Source organism: Procambarus clarkii, chromosome 89 (genome assembly GCF_040958095.1).
Source record: "Procambarus clarkii isolate CNS0578487 chromosome 89, FALCON_Pclarkii_2.0, whole genome shotgun sequence".
Taxonomy (NCBI): Eukaryota; Metazoa; Arthropoda; class Malacostraca; order Decapoda; family Cambaridae; genus Procambarus; species Procambarus clarkii.
Window position 1 is genome coordinate 8,282,335 of NC_091238.1, and position 21,698 is coordinate 8,304,032.

Consider the following 21,698-nt stretch of genomic DNA (forward strand, 5'->3'; position numbering starts at 1 on the left):
CCACTCTTCACCACCATCTCCCCCACTCTTCACCACCATCTCCCCCACTCTTCACCACCATCTCCCCCACTCTTCACCCCATCTCCCCCACTCTTCACCCCCATCTCCCCCACTCTTCACCACCATCTCCCCCACTCTTCACCACCATCTCCCCCACTCTTCACCCCATCTCCCCCACTCTTCACCCCCATCTCCCCCACTCTTCACCACCATCTCCCCACTCTTCACCCCCATCTCCCCCATCTCACCCATCTCCCCACTCTTCACCCCATCTCCCCCACTCTTCACCACCATCTCCCCCACTCTTCACCCCCATCTCCCCCACTCTTCACCCCCATCTCCCCCACTCTTCACCACCATCTCCCCCACTCTTCACCACCATCTCCCCCACTCTTCACCACCATCTCCCCCACTCTTCACCACCATCTCCCCACTCTTCACCACCATCTCCCCCACTCTTCACCACCATCTCCCCCACTCTTCACCACCATCTCCCCCACTCTTCACCACCATCTCCCCCACTCTTCACCACCATCTCCCCCACTCTTCACCCCATCTCCCCACTCTTCACCACCATCTCCCCCACTCTTCACCACCATCTCCCCCACTCTTCACCACCATCTCCCCCACTCTTCACCACCATCTCCCCCACTCTTCACCACCCATCTCCCCCACTCTTCACCACCATCTCCCCCACTCTTCACCACCATCTCCCCCACCACCTCTCCCACTCTCACCACCATCTCCCCCACTCTTCACCCCCATCTCCCCCACTCTTCACCACCATCTCCCCCACTCTTCACCCCATCTCCCCCACTCTTCACCACCATCTCCCCCACTCTTCACCACCATCTCCCCCACTCTTCACCACCATCTCCCCACTCTTCACCATCTCCCCCACTCTTCACCACCATCTCCCCCACTCTTCACCCACCATCTCCCCCACTCTTCACCACCATCTCCCCCACTCTTCCACCATCTCCCCCACTCTTCACCACCATCTCCCCCACTCTTCACCACCATCTCCCCCACTCTTCACCACCATCTCCCCCACTCTTCACCACCATCTCCCCCACTCTTCACCACCATCTCCCCCACTCTTCACCACCATCTCCCCACTCTTCACCACCATCTCCCCACACTCTCACACCATCTCCCCCACTCTTCACCCCATCTCCCCCACTCTTCACCACATCTCCCCAACTCGTCACCACCATCTCCCCCACTCTTCACCACCATCTCCCCCCACTCTTCTAACTTCTTCACCACCATCTCCCCCACTCTTCACCCACCATCTCCCCCACTCTTCACCACCATCCTCCCCCACTCTTCACCCCCATCTCCCCCACTCTTCACCACCATCTCCCCCACTCTTCACCACCATCCTCCCCCCACTCTTCACCACCATCTCCCCCACTTCTTCACCACCATCTCCCCCACTCTTCACCACCATCTCCCCCACTCTTCCCCCCATCTCCCCCACTCTTCACCACCATCTCCCCCACTCTTCCCCCATCTCCCCCACTCTTCACCACCATCTCCCCCACTCTTCACACCATCTCCCCCACCTCTTTCACCACCATCTCCCCCACTCTTCACCACCATCTCCCCCACTCTTCAACCACCATCTCCCCCACTCTTCACCACCATCTCCCACTCTTCACCACCATCTCCCCCACTCTTCACCCCCATCTCCCCCACTTCCCTTCCTTCACCACCATCTCCCCCACTCTTCACCCACCATCTCCCCCACTCTTCACCACCATCTCCCCACTCTTCACCACCATCTCCCCACTCTTCACCCCCACTCTTCACCACCATCTCCCCCACTCTTCAGCCCCCATCTCCCCCACTCTTCACACCATCTCCCCCACTCTTCACCCCCATCTCCCCCACTCTTCACCACCATCTCCCCCACTCTTCACCCACCATCTCCCCACTCTTCACCACCATCTCCCCCACTCTTCACCACCATCTCCCCCACTCTTCACCACCATCTCCCCCACTCTTCACCCCCATCTCCCCCACTCTTTCACCCCATCTCCCCCACTCTTCACCCCCATCTCCCCCACTCTTCACCACCATCTCCCCACTCTTCACCACCATCTTCCCCCACTCTTCACCCCCATCTCCCCCACTCTTCACCCCATCTCCCCCACTCTTCACCACCATCTCCCCCACTCTTCACCCATCTCCCCCACTCTTCACCCATCTCCCCCACTCTTCACCACCATCTCCCCCACTCTTCACCCCATCTCCCCCACTCCTTCACCCCCATCTCCCCCACTCTTCACCCCATCTCCCCACTCTTCACCCCCATCTCCCCCACTCTTCACCCCATCTCCCCCACTCTTCACCACCATCTCCCCACTCTTCACCACCATCTCCCCACTCTTCACCCCATCTCCCTCACTCTTCACCACCATCTCCCCACTCTTCACCCCCATCCCCCCACTCTTCACCACCATCCCCCACTCTTCACCACCATCTCCCCACTCTTCACCCCCATCTCACTCTTCACCACCATCTCCCCCACTCTTCACCACCATCTCCCCCACTCTTCCCCCATCTCCCCCACTCTTCACCACCATCTCCCCACTCTTCACCCCATCTCCCCCACTCTTCACCATCTCCCCCACTCTTCACCACCATCTCCCCACTCTTCACCATCTCCCCACTCTTCACCACCATCCCCCACTCTTCACCACCATCTCCCCCACTCTTCACCCCCATCTCCCCCACTCTTCACCCCATCTCCCCCACTCTTCACCACCATCTCCCCACTCTTCACCATCTCCCCCACTCTTCACCCCATCTCCCCCACTCTTCACCACCATCTCCCCCACTCTTCACCCCCATCTCCCCCACTCTTCACCCCCCATCTCCCCACTCTTCACCCCCATCTCCCCCACTCTTCACCCCCATCTCCCCCACTCTTCACCCCCATCTCCCCCACTCTTCACCACCATCTCCCCCACTCTTCACCCCATCTCCCCCACTCTTCACCCCCATCTCCCCCACTCTTCACACCCCCATCTCCCCCACTCTTCACCCCATCTCCCCCACTCTTCACCCCCATCTCCCCACTCTTCACCACCATCTCCCCCACTCTTCACCCCCATCTCTCCCCACTCTTCCCCCCCATCTCCCCACACTCTTCACCACCATCTCCCCACTCTCACCCCCATCTCCCCCACTCTTCACCCCCATCTCCCCCACTCTTCACCCCCATCTCCCCCACTCTTCACCACCATCTCCCCCACTCTTCACCCCCATCTCCCCCACTCTTCACCCCCAATCTCCCCACTCTTCACCCCCCATCTCCCCCACTCTTCACCACCATCTCCCCCACTCTTCACCCCCATCTCCCCCCACTCTTCACCCCCATCTCCCCCACTCTTCACCACCATCTCCCCCACTCTTCACCCCCATCTCCCCCACTCTTCACCACCATCTCCCCCACTCTTCACCCCCATCTCCCCCACTCTTCACCACCATCTCCCCCACTCTTCACCCCATCTCCCCCACTCTTCACCCATCTCCCCCACTCTTCACCACCATCTCCCCCACTCTTCACCCCCATCTCCCCCACTCTTCACCACCATCTCCCCCACTCTTCACCCCATCTCCCCCACTCTTCACCACCATCTCCCCCACTCTTCACCACCATCTCCCCCACTCTTCACCCCCATCTCCCCCACTCTTCACCACCATCTCCCCCACTCTTCACCACCATCTCCCCCACTCTTCACCCCCATCTCCCCCACTCTTCACCACCATCTCCCCCACTCTTCACCCCATCTCCCCCACTCTTCACCACCATCTCCCCCACTCTTCACCCCATCTCCCCCACTCTTCACCACCATCTCCCCCACTCTTCACCACCATCTCCCCCACTCTTCACCATCTCCCCCACTCTTCACCCCCATCTCCCCCACTCTTCACCACCATCTCCCCCACTCTTCACCACCATCTCCCCCACTCTTCACCACCATCTCCCCCACTCTTCACCACCATCTCCCCCACTCTTCACCCCCATCTCCCCCACTCTTCACCACCATCTCCCCCACTCTTCACCACCATCTCCCCCACTCTTCACCACCATCTCCCCCACTCTTCACCACCATCTCCCCCACTCTTCACCCCCATCTCCCCCACTCTTCACCACCATCTCCCCCACTCTTCACCACCATCTCCCCCACTCTTCACCACCATCTCCCCCACTCTTCACCCCCATCTCCCCCACTCTTCACCCCCATCTCCCCCACTCTTCACCACCATCTCCCCCACTCTTCACCCCCATCTCCCCCACTCTTCACCACCATCTCCCCCACTCTTCACCCCCATCTCCCCCACTCTTCACCACCATCTCCCCCACTCTTCACCCCCATCTCCCCCACTCTTCACCCCCATCTCCCCCACTCTTCACCCCCATCTCCCCCACTCTTCACCACCATCTCCCCCACTCTTCACCACCATCTCCCCCACTCTTCACCCCCATCTCCCCCACTCTTCACCACCATCTCCCCCACTCTTCACCCCATCTCCCCCACTCTTCACCCCCATCTCCCCCACTCTTCACCACCATCTCCCCCACTCTTCACCACCATCTCCCCCACTCTTCACCACCATCTCCCCACTCTTCACCACCATCTCCCCCACTCTTCACCCCCATCTCCCCCACTCTTCACCACCATCTCCCCCACTCTTCACCACCATCTCCCCCACTCTTCACCCCATCTCCCCCACTCTTCACCATCTCCCCCACTCTTCACCACCATCTCCCCCACTCTTCACCACCATCTCCCCCACTCTTCACCCCCATCTCCCCCACTCTTCACCACCATCTCCCCCACTCTTCACCCCCATCTCCCCCACTCTTCACCCCCATCTCCCCCACTCTTCACCCCCATCTCCCCCACTCTTCACCACCATCTCCCCCACTCTTCACCACCATCTCCCCACTCTTCACCCCCATCTCCCCCACTCTTCACCCCATCTCCCCCACTCTTCACCACCATCTCCCCCACTCTTCACCCCCATCTCCCCCACTCTTCACCACCATCTCCCTCACTCTTCACCACCATCTCCCCCACTCTTCACCCCCATCTCCCCCACTCTTCACCACCATCTCCCCCACTCTTCACCCCCATCTCCCCCACTCTTCACCATCTCCCCCACTCTTCACCACCATCTCCCCCACTCTTCACCCCCATCTCCCTCACTCTTCACCACCATCTCCCCCACTCTTCACCACCATCTCCCCCACTCTTCACCCCCATCTCCCTCACTCTTCACCACCATCTCCCCCACTCTTCACCACCATCTCCCCCACTCTTCACCCCATCTCCCCCACTCTTCACCCCATCTCCCCCACTCTTCACCCCCATCTCCCCCACTCTTCACCACCATCTCCCCCACTCTTCACCCCCATCTCCCCCACTCTTCACCACCATCTCCCCACTCTTCACCACCATCTCCCCCACTCTTCACCCCCATCTCCCCCACTCTTCACCACCATCTCCCCCACTCTTCACCCCCATCTCCCCCACTCTTCACCACCATCTCCCCCACTCTTCACCACCATCTCCCCCACTCTTCACCCCCATCTCCCCCACTCTTCACCATCTCCCCCACTCTTCACCACCATCTCCCCCACTCTTCACCCCCATCTCCCCCACTCTTCACCACCATCTCCCCCACTCTTCACCATCTCCCCCACACTTCACCATCTCCCCCACTCTTCACCCCCATCTCCCCCACTCTTCACCACCATCTCCCCCACTCTTCACCACCATCTCCCCCACTCTTCACCATCTCCCCCACTCTTCACCCCATCTCCCCCACTCTTCACCACCATCTCCCCCACTCTTCACCACCATCTCCCTCACTCTTCACCACCATCTCCCCCACTCTTCACCACCATCTCCCCCACTCTTCACCCCCATCTCCCCCACTCTTCACCACCATCTCCCCCACTCTTCACCACCATCTCCCCCACTCTTCACCCCCATCTCCCCCACTCTTCACCACCATCTCCCCCACTCTTCACCCCCATCTCCCCCACTCTTCACCACCATCTCCCCCACTCTTCACCACCATCTCCCCCACTCTTCACCACCATCTCCCCCACTCTTCACCCCCATCTCCCCCACTCTTCACCATCTCCCCCACTCTTCACCACCATCTCCCCCACTCTTCACCCCCATCTCCCCCACTCTTCACCACCATCTCCCCCACTCTTCACCCCCATCTCCCCCACTCTTCACCACCATCTCCCCCACTCTTCACCCCCATCTCCCCCACTCTTCACCCCCATCTCCCCCACTCTTCACCCCCATCTCCCCCACTCTTCACCACCATCTCCCCCACTCTTCACCACCATCTCCCCTCACTCTTCACCACCATCTCCCCCACTCTTCACCACCATCTCCCCCACTCTTCACCACCATCTCCCCCACTCTTCACCACCATCTCCCCCACTCTTCACCCCCATCTCCCCCACTCTTCACCACCATCTCCCCCACTCTTCACCACCATCTCCCTCACTCTTCACCACCATCTCCCCCACTCTTCACCCCCATCTCCCCCACTCTTCACCACCATCTCCCCCACTCTTCACACCATCTCCCCCACTCTTCACCCCCATCTCCCCCACTCTTCACCATCTCCCCCACTCTTCACCACCATCTCCCCCACTCTTCACCCCCATCTCCCCCACTCTTCACCCCCATCTCCCCCACTCTTCACCACCATCTCCCCCACTCTTCACCACCATCTCCCCCACTCTTCACCCCCATCTCCCCCACTCTTCACCACCATCTCCCCCACTCTTCACCCCCATCTCCCCCACTCTTCACCACCATCTCCCCCACTCTTCACCACCATCTCCCCCACTCTTCACCCCCATCTCCCCCACTCTTCACCACCATCTCCCCCACTCTTCACCCCCATCTCCCCCACTCTTCACCATCTCCCCCACTCTTCACCACCATCTCCCCCACTCTTCACCCCCATCTCCCCCACTCTTCACCCCCATCTCCCCCACTCTTCACCACCATCTCCCCCACTCTTCACCCCCATCTCCCCCACTCTTCACCATCTCCCCCACTCTTCACCACCATCTCCCCACTCTTCACCACCATCTCCCCCACTCTTCACCCCCATCTCCCCCACTCTTCACCATCTCCCCCACTCTTCACCACCATCTCCCCCACTCTTCACCCCCATCCTCCCCCCCCCCCCCACAATGGCCTAACTCATAACAATGGCCTGGAGGGAGTGTCCTTATAACGGCTAATATAAACCATTTATTTACCTTAGGCCTACCCCAACTAGCCTATGTTTGTCTCGTACCTCAGACCATTCTGCCTGCAAATTTGAGTGAGGCGCCTGAACCGTGGACAGACAGGCAGACAGACATTCTTTTATAAATAGAGGTGGTGCCCGGACAACATGTGTGAGAGCTTAAGACACCGTCACTGACCACACACACTCTTGTCTCAGTCATCAGCGAGCGGGAGTGATGTTAAGAACCTGTGTTGTTTCTGCTGCAAGACGGGGCCCATCACCCTGGCCGTGCACATCCCACGTCGAGGCTACGTCCCGGGGGAGAAGATCCTGGTCTCCGCCGAGGCTGACAACCTCTCCTCCAAGAACACCCGCAGGACCAGACTCCAGCTGGTGCAGGTAGGTCCTGGCGTCTGGGGGGTGGCAGGCCAAGTGCTGCTGCTGGATGTGGTCTTGTTACGTCACTCAAGAATTACTAACTGAGAAAGATGGTTTTATCGAACTTTTGTGTTACAAACAACAGCTGAAGTGTTATAAGCCGGCTCTGACGTGCATTCAATGGATTGTATTGCCAGGCTACAATGTTACTTCCAGTGTTGTTGAGCAGTTCTGTAACCAGTTGATAACATGATATCTCGGGTGTGTGGACCCTAGCGAGGCGCCAGGCGGTGTGACGGCCTAGTATCTCTTACCTTGTGGACCCTAGCGAGGTGCCAGGCGGTGTGACGGCCTAGTATCTCTTACCTTGTGGACCCTAGCGAGGTGCCAGGCGGTGTGACGGCCTAGTATCTCTTACCTTGTGGACCCTAGCGAGGCGCCAGGCGGTGTGACGGCCTAGTATCTCTTACCTTGTGGACCCTAGCGAGGTGCCAGGCGGTGTGACGGCCTAGTATCTCTTACCTTGTGGACCCTAGCGAGGCGCCAGGCGGTGTGACGGCCTAGTATCTCTTACCTTGTGGACCCTAGCGAGGCGCCAGGCGGTGTGACGGCCTAGTATCTCTTACCTTGTGGACCCTAGCGAGGCGCCAGGCGGTGTGACGGCCTAGTATCTCTTACCTTGTGGACCCTAGCGAGGTGCCAGGCGGTGTGACGGCCTAGTATCTCTTACCTTGTGGACCCTAGCGAGGTGCCAGGCGGTGTGACGGCCTAGTATCTCTTACCTTGAGGACCCTAGCGAGGTGCCAGGCGGTGTGACGGCCTAGTATCTCTTACCTTGTGGACCCTAGCGAGGCGCCAGGCGGTGTGACGGCCTAGTATCTCTTACCTTGTGGACCCTAGCGAGGCACCAGGCGGTGTGACGGCCTAGTATCTCTTACCTTGTGGACCCTAGCGAGGCGCCAGGCGGTGTGACGGCCTAGTATCTCTTACCTTGTGGACCCTAGCGAGGCGCCAGGCGGTGTGACGGCCTAGTATCTCTTACCTTGTGGACCCTAGCGAGGCGCCAGGCGGTGTGACGGCCTAGTATCTCTTACCTTGTGGACCCTAGCGAGGCGCCAGGCGGTGTGACGGCCTAGTATCTCTTACCTTATCACAAAGCAAGTTAACTCACAATTGAACTTAAACTGTTAGGCTTTTGTTTTCAAACTTAGTGTGGTACAAGCAATGAAAGCTTAGTGGTGCAAATAATGTAAGCTGAGAGTAGTACAAACAATATACGTTTATGGTGACAAACAATGGAAGCATAGATTGGTACTGTGTAAGCTTGGAGTGCTACGAAGACTAAGCTTATGGTAGTACAAACAACGTAAGTTCAATATAAACTTAGAGTGGCTCAGACATTACTATAGAGGAATACTGTAGCAAGGACAGGTCTCTCTTCCTCTCTTTTCCTCTTTCCCTCACTCTTCCTCCCATCCTCTTTCGTTCCCTCTCTCACCCATGCCCTCAACCCCTCTCAATCTCTACCCATTTTTCCAGTGAATGGTTTGACGGCCTGGCGGTCTAGGAAACCAATCCACTAGGCCAGGGTAGCCTTCCCAGGTTATAGGAGACCTCCTTTCCACTCCAGAGGTTCCCAAAACCATTCAGGTCTCAGCTTATCACCAAGTGCCAGGTGGCGGAGTGTGGTGTGGTGTAGCGCCTGGATGTAACTCATCCGTGAGCCACAGTAGACCCGTCTTCCCAGGGTCATCCACAACTGTCACATGACAAATTAGAGGCAGGGCTTGGTGAGCAGTCTACCTAATCCTTTGTGTTGCTTCAAAGGATTAGGGAGCCGGTCGGCCGAGCGGACAGCACGCTGGGCTTGTGATCCTGTGGTCCTGGGTTCGATCCCAGGCGCCAGCGAGAAACAATGGGCAGAGTTTCTTTCACTCTATGCCCCTGTTACCTAGCAGTAAATAGGTACCTGGGTGTTAGTCAGCTGTCACGGGCTGCTTCCTGGGGGTGGAGGCCTGGTCGAAGACCGAGCCGCGGAGACACTAAAAAAGCCCCGAAATCATCTCAAGAAGAGAAGATCCTTTCCCCAGCTAGTCTTCCCGGGCCAGCAAACAGCCAACCAGAACCAAGGTGGTGCCCTATTGTCCAGGGAAGAAGACGAAGTTTTTCAGGTCATTTGCAGGATGACGGGGCTAAGGCGCGTCCTGCGTCAAGCTTCGCCACCAGAGTGCCAGGGGGCGGGATCCTGGGGGCCCCAGTCACGATGGACAGCTTTTACTCAGTGTGGTTGAGAGACCGGCCGAGGTCAGTGTGCAAAATTTCAGGGGAAAAGGACCAGGCTGTACATCACCTGAAGGTACTTGTAGAGCTACACAAGATACTCGCTCCACAGCTTCATACACCCGTATATCAACACCATGGCCCAGGTTAGGGACTGCTAGAGTAGGATTTAATTTGTAATCAATAAATCTCTTATATCAAATTAAGCTTAGAGTATTAGTGCATTCTCTCTGTCATTCCAGCGGGCATATAGCACCGAAGGCCCTTTTGGTCACCGGTTATTCAATCTAATACATACCTATTGGCCGCAACAGAACATCTAATTAAGTTTCAACATATTGTATGATTAAGTGTGTACTGGCTTGTATTTTGTTATAACTACAGTTTCCATACTACAGTATTCTACGTCCAGTCAGCCCTTGTGGTCACTGATCGATCACCATGGGAGAATGACACTCAATTTAATTTCAACATCTCAAAGTAATTATCAATTGCCTTCCCACAAAATAACTATCAATTATCTCCCCACAAAGTAACTATCAATTATCTCCCCACAAAGTAACTATCAATTATATCCCACAAAGTAACTATCAATTATCTCCCCACAAACTAATTATCAATTATCTCCCCACAAAGTAATTATCAATTGCCTTCCCACAAAATAACTATCAATTATCTCCCCACAAAGTAACTATCAATTATCTCTCCACAAAGTAACTATCAATTATCTCCCCACAAAGTAACTATCAATTGTCTCCCCACAAAGTAACTATCAATTATCTCCCCACAAACTAATTATCAAAGTTGTGTCCCAAAAGTGGGTACTTATGGAGGTGTTGGCAACGACGTTTGCTAAGTATTGCTGCGGTAGTTATACCCTCCACTCCCGTGGGTTAACTGTGGACAGCGACTACGGGTGAACATAGTTAGGGTACGCTGCTACACTACAATGGCGGCGCCTCCAACAGAGGATCAGGTTACGGAACTCAAAATAGGCTCACCTCGGTCAGCAGTCTTCTGAGATGGAGGTGGGAACAATTCCAGGCTCCGGTGGTAGGCGAAGGATGTAACGGAAGACTGGCGAGGTTCAATGATACTACCAAGAAGTTGCAATAGGCCTGAAGTCAAGCGGGAGAATATGTGGGTCTGCTCAGGGCGATGTTGATGACTTCTCTGCTGGAGGCGTGCTGCCCCGCGTGTGGCGCAGCCAATCACCGCCAGGTACAACCTGGAGGAGGGAAATACTCCCGCCGGCGGCAAATTTAAATGTGGCGTCCTTCACATTACCATCATCATAACAGAATATATGAACACTCTTGTCAGCACAATTCTCAATTATCAAATCTTCGCCACATCAACACCAGCATGATGTTTCAACACCAGTGATACGAGCAACACCGGCCTATGTCACCACAACCATTCACAGGAACGTCATCACACAACTGCCAACCCACCCTCTTGAAATTATAGCACTTATTGCTGCTGTTTACCTAAATTTACCTGACGGCCACTGACACTCTAGTGGCTTCGAAGAGGACAGAAAGCCGACGTCTTGTCAAAGGTACCCCCATTTCCTGATGATTTTTCTGAACAGGATTTTAAAATTCACCTGTATTTCGGCGTTTACGGCATTGGCAACTAGACGGTTGCATTGATTTATAACCACATGAGTGAATATCCATCTCCTGTTTTCTGTCCTACCTTGCGGCTTGTTGAGCTTGAAACCGTTGCTCCTTGTTTGTGTTACATCTGACCTTGAGAAGATGTCTAGATCATCATCTAAATTTTTCAGTATTTTAAAAGTTTCGATGAAATCCGCCCTGTCATGCTTGGTGTGCAGAATTGATAACCCTGTGGCCCCTCAACCGTTCATTTTACTACAGTTGACTTAGTTCTGGAATGATTTTGGTCGAAAGTAGAAAACTTGACTGGTGCCGTCAACAATGTTGATGTTTGGTACTATAAATGTTTTAGTCACGAAAAAATGAGCTAAAACCAAAACTTAAATATTCTTAGGCCTAGTATAAGACATTTATGTACTAAGTTAGGCCTAAGGTAGCGTATATTAAGTTTTAGCATTGCTTGAACAGATTAGATTAAATTTTTTAGTGTTTTATTTGTTATAATATGATACATTAACTTTAAGCTAATTCAGTTGTATATTAAATGAGAACTTGTCGGGGATCCAACTATCCATTTTTGTACGTTTGGCCAAACAGTTGCTATAAGTACTATTGTTTTAGGAGAATGAGCTGCGATGAATCATCAACACTCGCAGGTGCTGCCCCCTGCCAGCAGTAGTGATCCTTACCAGCACCTAGTGCATGATAAGTCCTGCACCCGTGACCACCCGAGCTGACCCCTAGACATGCAGTACCCTCACTACGCTGTACACATGACACTACCCCTGGGGGTTCCTCCTGCAGGTGATGAAGTACATCATGCCAAATGGGGTGAAGGAACTGGAGGAAGAGCGGGTGCTGAAGGAGATCGTGCGCGGCATCATCCCGCCCGGAGAGTCTGACGTGTGGGAGAACGTGGCCATAACAGTGCCACCGATAGTGCCAGCCAACGTCCACCTCACCTGCCGCCTTCTCCACGTCCAGTACCGCCTTGATGTGAGCACTCACACGTACCTGTCACGTCCACAGCCTCCTCCCAAGCCTCCTCTTACCACCCGACTGTCTAGTGTAGTGATAGCCTAACCCTCCTACTTCCATATATTACTGAAGTAGGAGGGTTAGTACAATAATAAAGCTATATCATTGTTTCAATCCGTCTTCTGTGCTACCTTCTACTGTCTCTCGATCCTCTGCTTCATTACATTGCAATGCACCTGCACCTTAAGTTTACATTCATATTCCAATTTGTTATTTTCTTTCGTACTAAAGAATGTATATTTTATTATTGGCCTTGGAATGTTATTCCATTTATATACCTATATATCACTTAAGAACTCCTTAGCCAAACCAGGGTTCGAACCCCCATTGCTAGGGATCACACCCTGGCATACAGAGTACCTTAATCACTCCATGGTCGCTGGTGAAGTGGTTATGGTACTCCATATGTCAGGGGGGGGGGTGATCCTTGACAATGACAGTCTTCTTAAATGATAAATGATTTATGGCCTGAGGATCATTTAAGTATTTACGTTAATAAATAAATAAATATATATATATATATATATATATATATACATATATATATATATATATATATATATATATATATATATATATATATATATATATATATATGGGGTACCTTCTCTGGCTGCGAATGTAGGGACCCTTGGCCTCGAAGAAGAGGATATGTAGCATCGGGGAGCTTTGTGGGACCCTCACATATTGTATTTTCGTCTCTCTCTCTCTCTCTCTCTCTCTCTCTCTCTCTCTCTCTCTCTCTCTCTCTCTCTCTCTCTCTCTCTCTCTCTCTCTCTCTCTCTCTCTCTCTCTCTGTCCTGACCCATGCTGGTAACATCCTCTGCCGACCCACAGATGCTGCTGGAGTTGTCAGCGCCGCTGTCAGCACTGCAAGTCAGCCTGCCAATCACCATCGGAACAGTGCCACTCAGAAAACGCTTCTCCACCTTCCTGCCCCCAGGAGAGACCCGCAAGCCATGCCGTCTCCCTGGCATCAAGTACCCGGACTACCGTAAGTGTCTGTCACCGGTACTGTGGGCACCACAGGCGACACCTACTAGTACTCTCCTCCCTCATATATCAGCAGTGAGGTAGTACTCTCCTCCCTCATATATCAGCAGTGAGGTAGTACTCTCCTCCCTCATATATCAGCAGTGAGGTAGTACTCTCCTCCCTCATATATCAGCAGTGAGGTAGTACTCTCCTCCCTCATATATCAGCAGTGAGGTTAGTACTCTCCTCCCTCATATATCAGCAGTGAGGTAGTACTCTCCTCCCTCATATATCAGCAGTGAGGTAGTACTCTCCTCCCTCATATATCAGCAGTGAGGTAGTACTCTCCTCCCTCATATATCAGCAGTGAGGTAGTACTCTCCTCCCTCATATATCAGCAGTGAGGTAGTACTCTCCTCCCTCATATATCAGCAGTGAGGTAGTACTCTCCTCCCTCATATATCAGCAGTGAGGTAGTACTCTCCTCCCTCATATATCAGCAGTGAGGTAGTACTCTCCTCCCTCATATATCAGCAGTGAGGTAGTACTCTCCTCCCTCATATATCAGCAGTGAGGTAGTACTCTCCTCCCTCATATATCAGCAGTGAGGTAGTACTCTCCTCCCTCATATATCAGCAGTGAGGTAGTACTCTCCTCCCTCATATATCAGCAGTGAGGTAGGAGTACACTCCTCCCTCATATATCAGCAGTGAGGTAGTACACTCCTCCCTCATATATCAGCAGTGAGGTAGTACTCTCCTCCCTCATATATCAGCAGTGAGGTAGTACACTCCTCCCTCATATATCAGCAGTGAGGTAGTACTCTCCTCCCTCATATATCAGCAGTGAGGTAGTACTCTCCTCCCTCATATATCAGCAGTGAGGTAGTACTCTCCTCCCTCATATATCAGCAGTGAGGTAGGAGTACACTCCTCCCTCATATATCAGCAGTGAGGTAGTACTCTCCTCCCTCATATATCAGCAGTGAGGTAGTACTCTCCTCCCTCATATATCAGCAGTGAGGTAGTACTCTCCTCCCTCATATATCAGCAGTGAGGTAGTACTCTCCTCCCTCATATATCAGCAGTGAGGTAGGAGTACACTCCTCCCTCATATATCAGCAGTGAGGTAGTACACTCCTCCCTCATATATCAGCAGTGAGGTAGTACTCTCCTCCCTCATATATCAGCAGTGAGGTAGTACTCTCCTCCCTCATATATCAGCAGTGAAGTAGTACTCTCCTCCCTCATATATCAGCAGTGAGGTAGTACTCTCCTCCCTCATATATCAGCAGTGAGGTAGTACTCTCCTCCTCATATATCAGCAGTGAGGTAGTACTCTCCTCCCTCATATATCAGCAGTGAAGGTAGTACTCTCCTCCCTCATATATCAGCAGTGAGGTAGTACTCTCCTCCCTCATATATCAGCAGTGAGGTAGTACTCTCCTCCCTCATATATCAGCAGTGAGGTAGTACTTCTCCTCCCTCATATATCAGCAGTGAGGTAGTACTCTCCTCCCTCATATATCAGCATGAGTAGGAGTACACTCCTCCCTCATATATCAGCAGTGAGGTAGTACTCTCCTCCCTCATATATCAGCAGTGAGGTAGGAGTACACTCCTCCCTCATATATCAGCAGTGAGGTAGTACTCTCCTCCCTCATATATCAGCAGTGAGGTAGTACTCTCCTCCCTCATATATCAGCAGTGAGGTAGTACTCTCCTCCCTCATATATCAGCAGTGAGGTAGTACTCTCCTCCCTCATATATCAGCAGTGAGGTAGTACTCTCCATCCCTCATATATCAGCAGTGAGGTAGTACTCTCCTCCCTCATATATCAGCAGTGAGGTAGTACTCTCCTCCCTCATATATCAGCAGTGAGGTAGTACTCTCCTCCCTCATATATCAGCAGTGAGGTAGTACTCTCCTCCCTCATATATCAGCAGTGAGGTAGTACTCTCCTCCCTCATATATCAGCAGTGAGGTAGTACTCTCCTCCCTCATATATCAGCAGTGAGGTAGTACTCTCCTCCCTCATATATCAGCAGTGAGGTAGTACTCTCCTCCCTCATATATCAGCAGTGAGGTAGTACTCTCCTCCCTCATATATCAGCAGTGAGGTAGTACTCTCCTCCCTCATATATCAGCAGTGAGGTAGTACTCTCCTCCCTCATATATCAGCAGTGAGGTAGTACTCTCCTCCCTCATATATCAGCAGTGAGGTAGTACTCTCCTCCCTCATATATCAGCAGTGAGGTAGTACTCTCCTCCCTCATATATCAGCAGTGAGGTAGTACTCTCCTCCCTCATATATCAGCAGTGAGGTAGTACTCTCCTCCCTCATATATCAGCAGTGAGGTAGTACTCTCCTCCCTCATATATCAGCAGTGAGGTAGTACTCTCCTCCCTCATATATCAGCAGTGAGGTAGTACTCTCCTCCCTCATATATCAGCAGTGAGGTAGTACTCTCCTCCCTCATATATCAGCAGTGAGGTAGTACATCTCCTCCCTCATATATCAGCAGTGAGGTAGTACTCTCCTCCCTCATATATCAGCAGTGAGGTAGTACACTCCTCCCTCATATATCAGCAGTGAGGTAGTACTCTCCTCCCTCATATATCAGCAGTGAGGTAGTACTCTCCTCCCTCATATATCAGCAGTGAGGTAGTACTCTCCTCCCTCATATATCAGCAGTGAGGTAGTACACTCCTCCCTCATATATCAGCAGTGAGGTAGTACTCTCCTCCCTCATATATCAGCAGTGAGGTAGTACATCTCCTCCCTCATATATCAGCAGTGAGGTAGTACACTCCTCCCTCATATATCAGCAGTGAGGTAGTACTCTCCTCCCTCATATATCAGCAGTGAGGTAGTACTCTCCTCCCTCATATATCAGCAGTGAGGTAGTACTCTCCTCCCTCATATATCAGCAGTGAGGTAGTACTCTCCTCCCTCATATATCAGCAGTGAGGTAGTACTCTCCTCCCTCATATATCAGCAGTGAGGTAGTACTCTCCTCCCTCATATATCAGCAGTGAGGTAGTACTCTCCTCCCTCATATATCAGCAGTGAGGTAGTACTCTCCTCCCTCATATATCAGCAGTGAGGTAGTACTCTCCTCCCTCATATATCAGCAGTGAGGTAGTACTCTCCTCCCTCATATATCAGCAGTGAGGTAGTACTCTCCTCCCTCATATATCAGCAGTGAGGTAGTACTCTCCTCCCTCATATATCAGCAGTGAGGTAGTACTCTCCTCCCTCATATATCAGCAGTGAGGTAGTACTCTCCTCCCTCATATATCAGCAGTGAGGTAGTACTCTCCTCCCTCATATATCAGCAGTGAGGTAGTACTCTCCTCCCTCATATATCAGCAGTGAGGTAGTACTCTCCTCCCTCATATATCAGCAGTGAGGTAGTACTCTCCTCCCTCATATATCAGCAGTGAGGTAGTACTCTCCTCCCTCATATATCAGCAGTGAGGTAGTACACTCCTCCCTCATATATCAGCAGTGAGGTAGTACTCTCCTCCCTCATATATCAGCAGTGAGGTAGGTACACTCCTCCCTCATATATCAGCAGTGAGGTAGTACACTCCTCCCTCATATATCAGCAGTGAGGTAGTACTCTCCTCCCTCATATATCAGCAGTGAGGTAGTACTCTCCTCCCTCATATATCAGCAGTGAGGTAGTACTCTCCTCCCTCATATATCAGCAGTGAGGTAGTACTCTCCTCCCTCATATATCAGCAGTGAGGTAGTACTCTCCTCCCTCATATATCAGCAGTGAGGTAGTACTCTCCTCCCTCATATATCAGCAGTGAGGTAGTACTCTCCTCCCTCATATATCAGCAGTGAGGTAGTACACTCCTCCCTCATATATCAGCAGTGAGGTAGTACACTCCTCCCTCATATATCAGCAGTGAGGTAGTACTCTCCTCCCTCATATATCAGCAGTGAGGTAGTACTCTCCTCCCTCATATATCAGCAGTGAGGTAGTACTCTCCTCCCTCATATATCAGCAGTGAGGTAGTACTCTCCTCCCTCATATATCAGCAGTGAGGTAGTACTCTCCTCCCTCATATATCAGCAGTGAGGTAGTACTCTCCTCCCTCATATATCAGCAGTGAGGTAGTACTCTCCTCCCTCATATATCAGCAGTGAGGTAGTACATCTCCTCCCTCATATATCAGCAGTGAGGTAGAGTACACTCCTCCCTCATATATCAGCAGTGAGGTAGTACTCTCCTCCCTCATATATCAGCAGTGAGGTAGAGTACTCTCCTCCCTCATATATCAGCAGTGAGGTAGTACTCTCCTCCCTCATATATCAGCAGTGAGGTAGTACTCTCCTCCCTCATATATCAGCAGTGAGGTAGTACTCTCCTCCCTCATATATCAGCAGTGAGGTAGTACACTCCTCCCTCATATATCAGCAGTGAGGTAGTACTCTCCTCCCTCATATATCAGCAGTGAGGTAGTACACTCCTCCCTCATATATCAGCAGTGAGGTAGGAGTACACTCCTCCCTCATATATCAGCAGTGAGGTAGTACTCTCCTCCCTCATATATCAGCAGTGAGGTAGTACTCTCCTCCCTCATATATCAGCAGTGAGGTAGTACTCTCCTCCCTCATATATCAGCAGTGAGGTAGTACACTCCTCCCTCATATATCAGCAGTGAGGTAGGAGTACACTCCTCCCTCATATATCAGCAGTGAGGTAGTACTCTCCTCCCTCATATATCAGCAGTGAGGTAGTACTCTCCTCCCTCATATATCAGCAGTGAGGTAGTACTCTCCTCCCTCATATATCAGCAGTGAGGTAGTACTCTCCTCCCTCATATATCAGCAGTGAGGTAGTACTCTCCTCCCTCATATATCAGCAGTGAGGTAGTACTCTCCTCCCTCATATATCAGCAGTGAGGTAGTACTCTCCTCCCTCATATATCAGCAGTGAGGTAGTACTCTCCTCCCTCATACATCAGCAGTGAGGTAGGAGTACACTCCTCCCTCATATATCAGCAGTGAGGTAGTACTCTCCTCCCTCATATATCAGCAGTGAGGTAGTACTCTCCTCCCTCATATATCAGCAGTGAGGTAGTACTCTCCTCCCTCATACATCAGCAGTGAGGTAGGAGTACACTCCTCCCTCATATATCAGCAGTGAGGTAGTACACTCCTCCCTCATATATCAGCAGTGAGGTAGTACTCTCCTCCCTCATATATCAGCAGTGAGGTAGTACTCTCCTCCCTCATACATCAGCAGTGAGGTAGGAGTACACTCCTCCCTCATATATCAGCAGTGAGGTAGTACTCTCCTCCCTCATATATCAGCAGTGAGGTAGTACTCTCCTCCCTCATATATCAGCAGTGAGGTAGTACTCTCCTCCCTCATATATCAGCAGTGAGGTAGTACACTCCTCCCTCATATATCAGCAGTGAGGTAGTACTCTCCTCCCTCATATATCAGCAGTGAGGTAGTACTCTCCTCCCTCATATATCAGCAGTGAGGTAGGAGTACACTCCTCCCTCATATATCAGCAGTGAGGTAGTACTCTCCTCCCTCATATATCAGCAGTGAGGTAGTACTCTCCTCCCTCATATATCAGCAGTGAGGTAGTACACTCCTCCCTCATATATCAGCAGTGAGGTAGTACTCTCCTCCCTCATATATCAGCAGTGAGGTAGGAGTACACTCCTCCCTCATATATCAGCAGTGAGGTAGTACTCTCCTCCCTCATATATCAGCAGTGAGGTAGTACTCTCCTCCCTCATATATCAGCAGTGAGGTAGGAGTACACTCCTCCCTCATATATCAGCAGTGAGGTAGGAGTACACTCCTCCCTCATATATCAGCAGTGAGGTAGGAGTACACTCCTCCCTCATATATCAGCAGTGAGGTAGTACACTCCTCCCTCATATATCAGCAGTGAGGTAGTACTCTCCTCCCTCATATATCAGCAGTGAGGTAGTACTCTCCTCCCTCATATATCAGCAGTGAGGTAGTACTCTCCTCCCTCATATATCAGCAGTGAGGTAGTACTCTCCTCCCTCATATATCAGCAGTGAGGTAGTACTCTCCTCCCTCATATATCAGCAGTGAGGTAGTACTCTCCTCCCTCATATATCAGCAGTGAGGTAGTACACTCCTCCCTCATATATCAGCAGTGAGGTAGTACTCTCCTCCCTCATACATCAGCAGTGAGGTAGTACTCTCCTCCCTCATATATCAGCAGTGAGGTAGGAGTACACTCCTCCCTCATATATCAGCAGTGAGGTAGTACTCTCCTCCCTCATATATCAGCAGTGAGGTAGTACACTCCTCCCTCATATATCAGCAGTGAGGTAGTACTCTCCTCCCTCATATATCAGCAGTGAGGTAGTACTCTCCTCCCTCATATATCAGCAGTGAGGTAGTACTCTCCTCCCTCATATATCAGCAGTGAGGTAGTACTCTCCTCCCTCATATATCAGCAGTGAGGTAGTACTCTCCTCCCTCATATATCAGCAGTGAGGTAGTACACTCCTCCCTCATATATCAGCAGTGAGGTAGTACTCTCCTCCCTCATACATCAGCAGTGAGGTAGTACTCTCCTCCCTCATATATCAGCAGTGAGGTAGGAGTACACTCCTCCCTCATATATCAGCAGTGAGGTAGTACTCTCCTCCCTCATATATCAGCAGTGAGGTAGTACACTCCTCCCTCATATATCAGCAGTGAGGTAGTACTCTCCTCCCTCATATATCAGCAGTGAGGTAGTACACTCCTCCCTCATATATCAGCAGTGAGGTAGGAGTACACTCCTCCCTCATATATCAGCAGTGAGGTAGTACTCTCCTCCCTCATATATCAGCAGTAAGGTAGGAGTACACTCCTCCCTCATATATCAGCAGTAAGGTAGGAGTACCTCACCTCATATAACTCACTACTGATATAACTAACCCTCCCCCTCCCCCCTTCATTGACGTAACACCATCAAATGGTCCATGTAAATATTTCGATTGTGTAGTCCGTCCTCGGGGCCAGGCTCGGTAAAGCGGCGGCCCTCCGCCAAGACGCATTCATCAATTTTAACTCAGTGTGTATAAAAAATATATTTGTTCTCCTTTATATATTAATATTGTTATATATATTGAAGTTCTATGTATAGTTTTGCGTATGTCAGGTTAGGTTAGATATGTTATGTTTTGGTTATGTTTCTGATTATTTCTATTTCAAGTGCGTGAGTCAACCATTTACAGAGTGGCGATTCGAACAGAGTTCGTCAGCGAAGCATTGTTCGAGAAATGCTCGAATGTCATCAGTTGTAAGTCGTGTGTAAACCGTTTTCGACCGCTGGATGTAATGGACTTGAGTCGAGGAGTCGAGGCAACACAACCAAAGCATCTAATCTAACCTCACCTTCGCCTAAATATGCTCAATATGCTAATATGTAATGATGTTCATTTATATTTGAGAAAATGAATGAACAAAATTTGAAAATTGATAAATCTGTCCTTGGGGTCGGCCGCAGGATGGAATGAACATAGTCTGAGCACAGGTTGTATAACCCGCACAAATATTTGAAGTACGTGAAGATAACGAATTAAGGAATATTCCTATAATGCACAAAACAATCAGGAAGGACATGTACAAATTAAGCGAATTTGTAGATGTGGATGCAATTTGATCCAAGTTCGTAAAGGAACTGGTCGAAGAAACGTGTCTACCACTGAAACTCCTATACAGAAAATCTCTGGACGAAAGGATAGTTCCCGTAGATTAGAAATATGCAATGTCACCCCATCCTTAAAAAAAAAGCAGAAAGAGCTGAGCAGAAGACTTGCAACCAATCAGCGTTACCACACAGACCTACGAGCTCATGGAAGGTTCCTAAGGGAGGGGAGCTTTCACCGTCTCTCACTGCATAGTCTAGTAAAATCAATGCAACAGTGTTTTGTTATGAATAAATCTTGCCTTACTAACCTGCTAACGTTCTCAGAAACAGTAACCAGCTATTCAGCAAAGATCTTCCTGTACATGTAGATTACATGGACTAAGGCTTTCGTTAAGATGCTACTGGGAACACTGGCAAGACAATTACATACACGTGGACTTAATGGTAAAATACTAGAAT

At 51.4% G+C, this 21,698-nt stretch overlaps 1 protein-coding gene across 1 annotated transcript in view; it reads left to right on the top strand.

The window, feature by feature from the left end:
• The window catches only part of LOC123773467 (arrestin domain-containing protein 17-like), a 47,257-nt gene that overhangs the window by 20,627 nt on the left and 4,932 nt on the right, over positions 1 to 21,698 (top strand). The window contains exons 4-6 of the mRNA XM_069317829.1: positions 7,507 to 7,689; positions 12,375 to 12,566; positions 13,446 to 13,602. Coding sequence (XP_069173930.1) covers positions 7,507 to 7,689; positions 12,375 to 12,566; positions 13,446 to 13,602 — 532 coding nt within the window. The remainder of the gene's footprint in view (positions 1 to 7,506; positions 7,690 to 12,374; positions 12,567 to 13,445; positions 13,603 to 21,698) is intronic.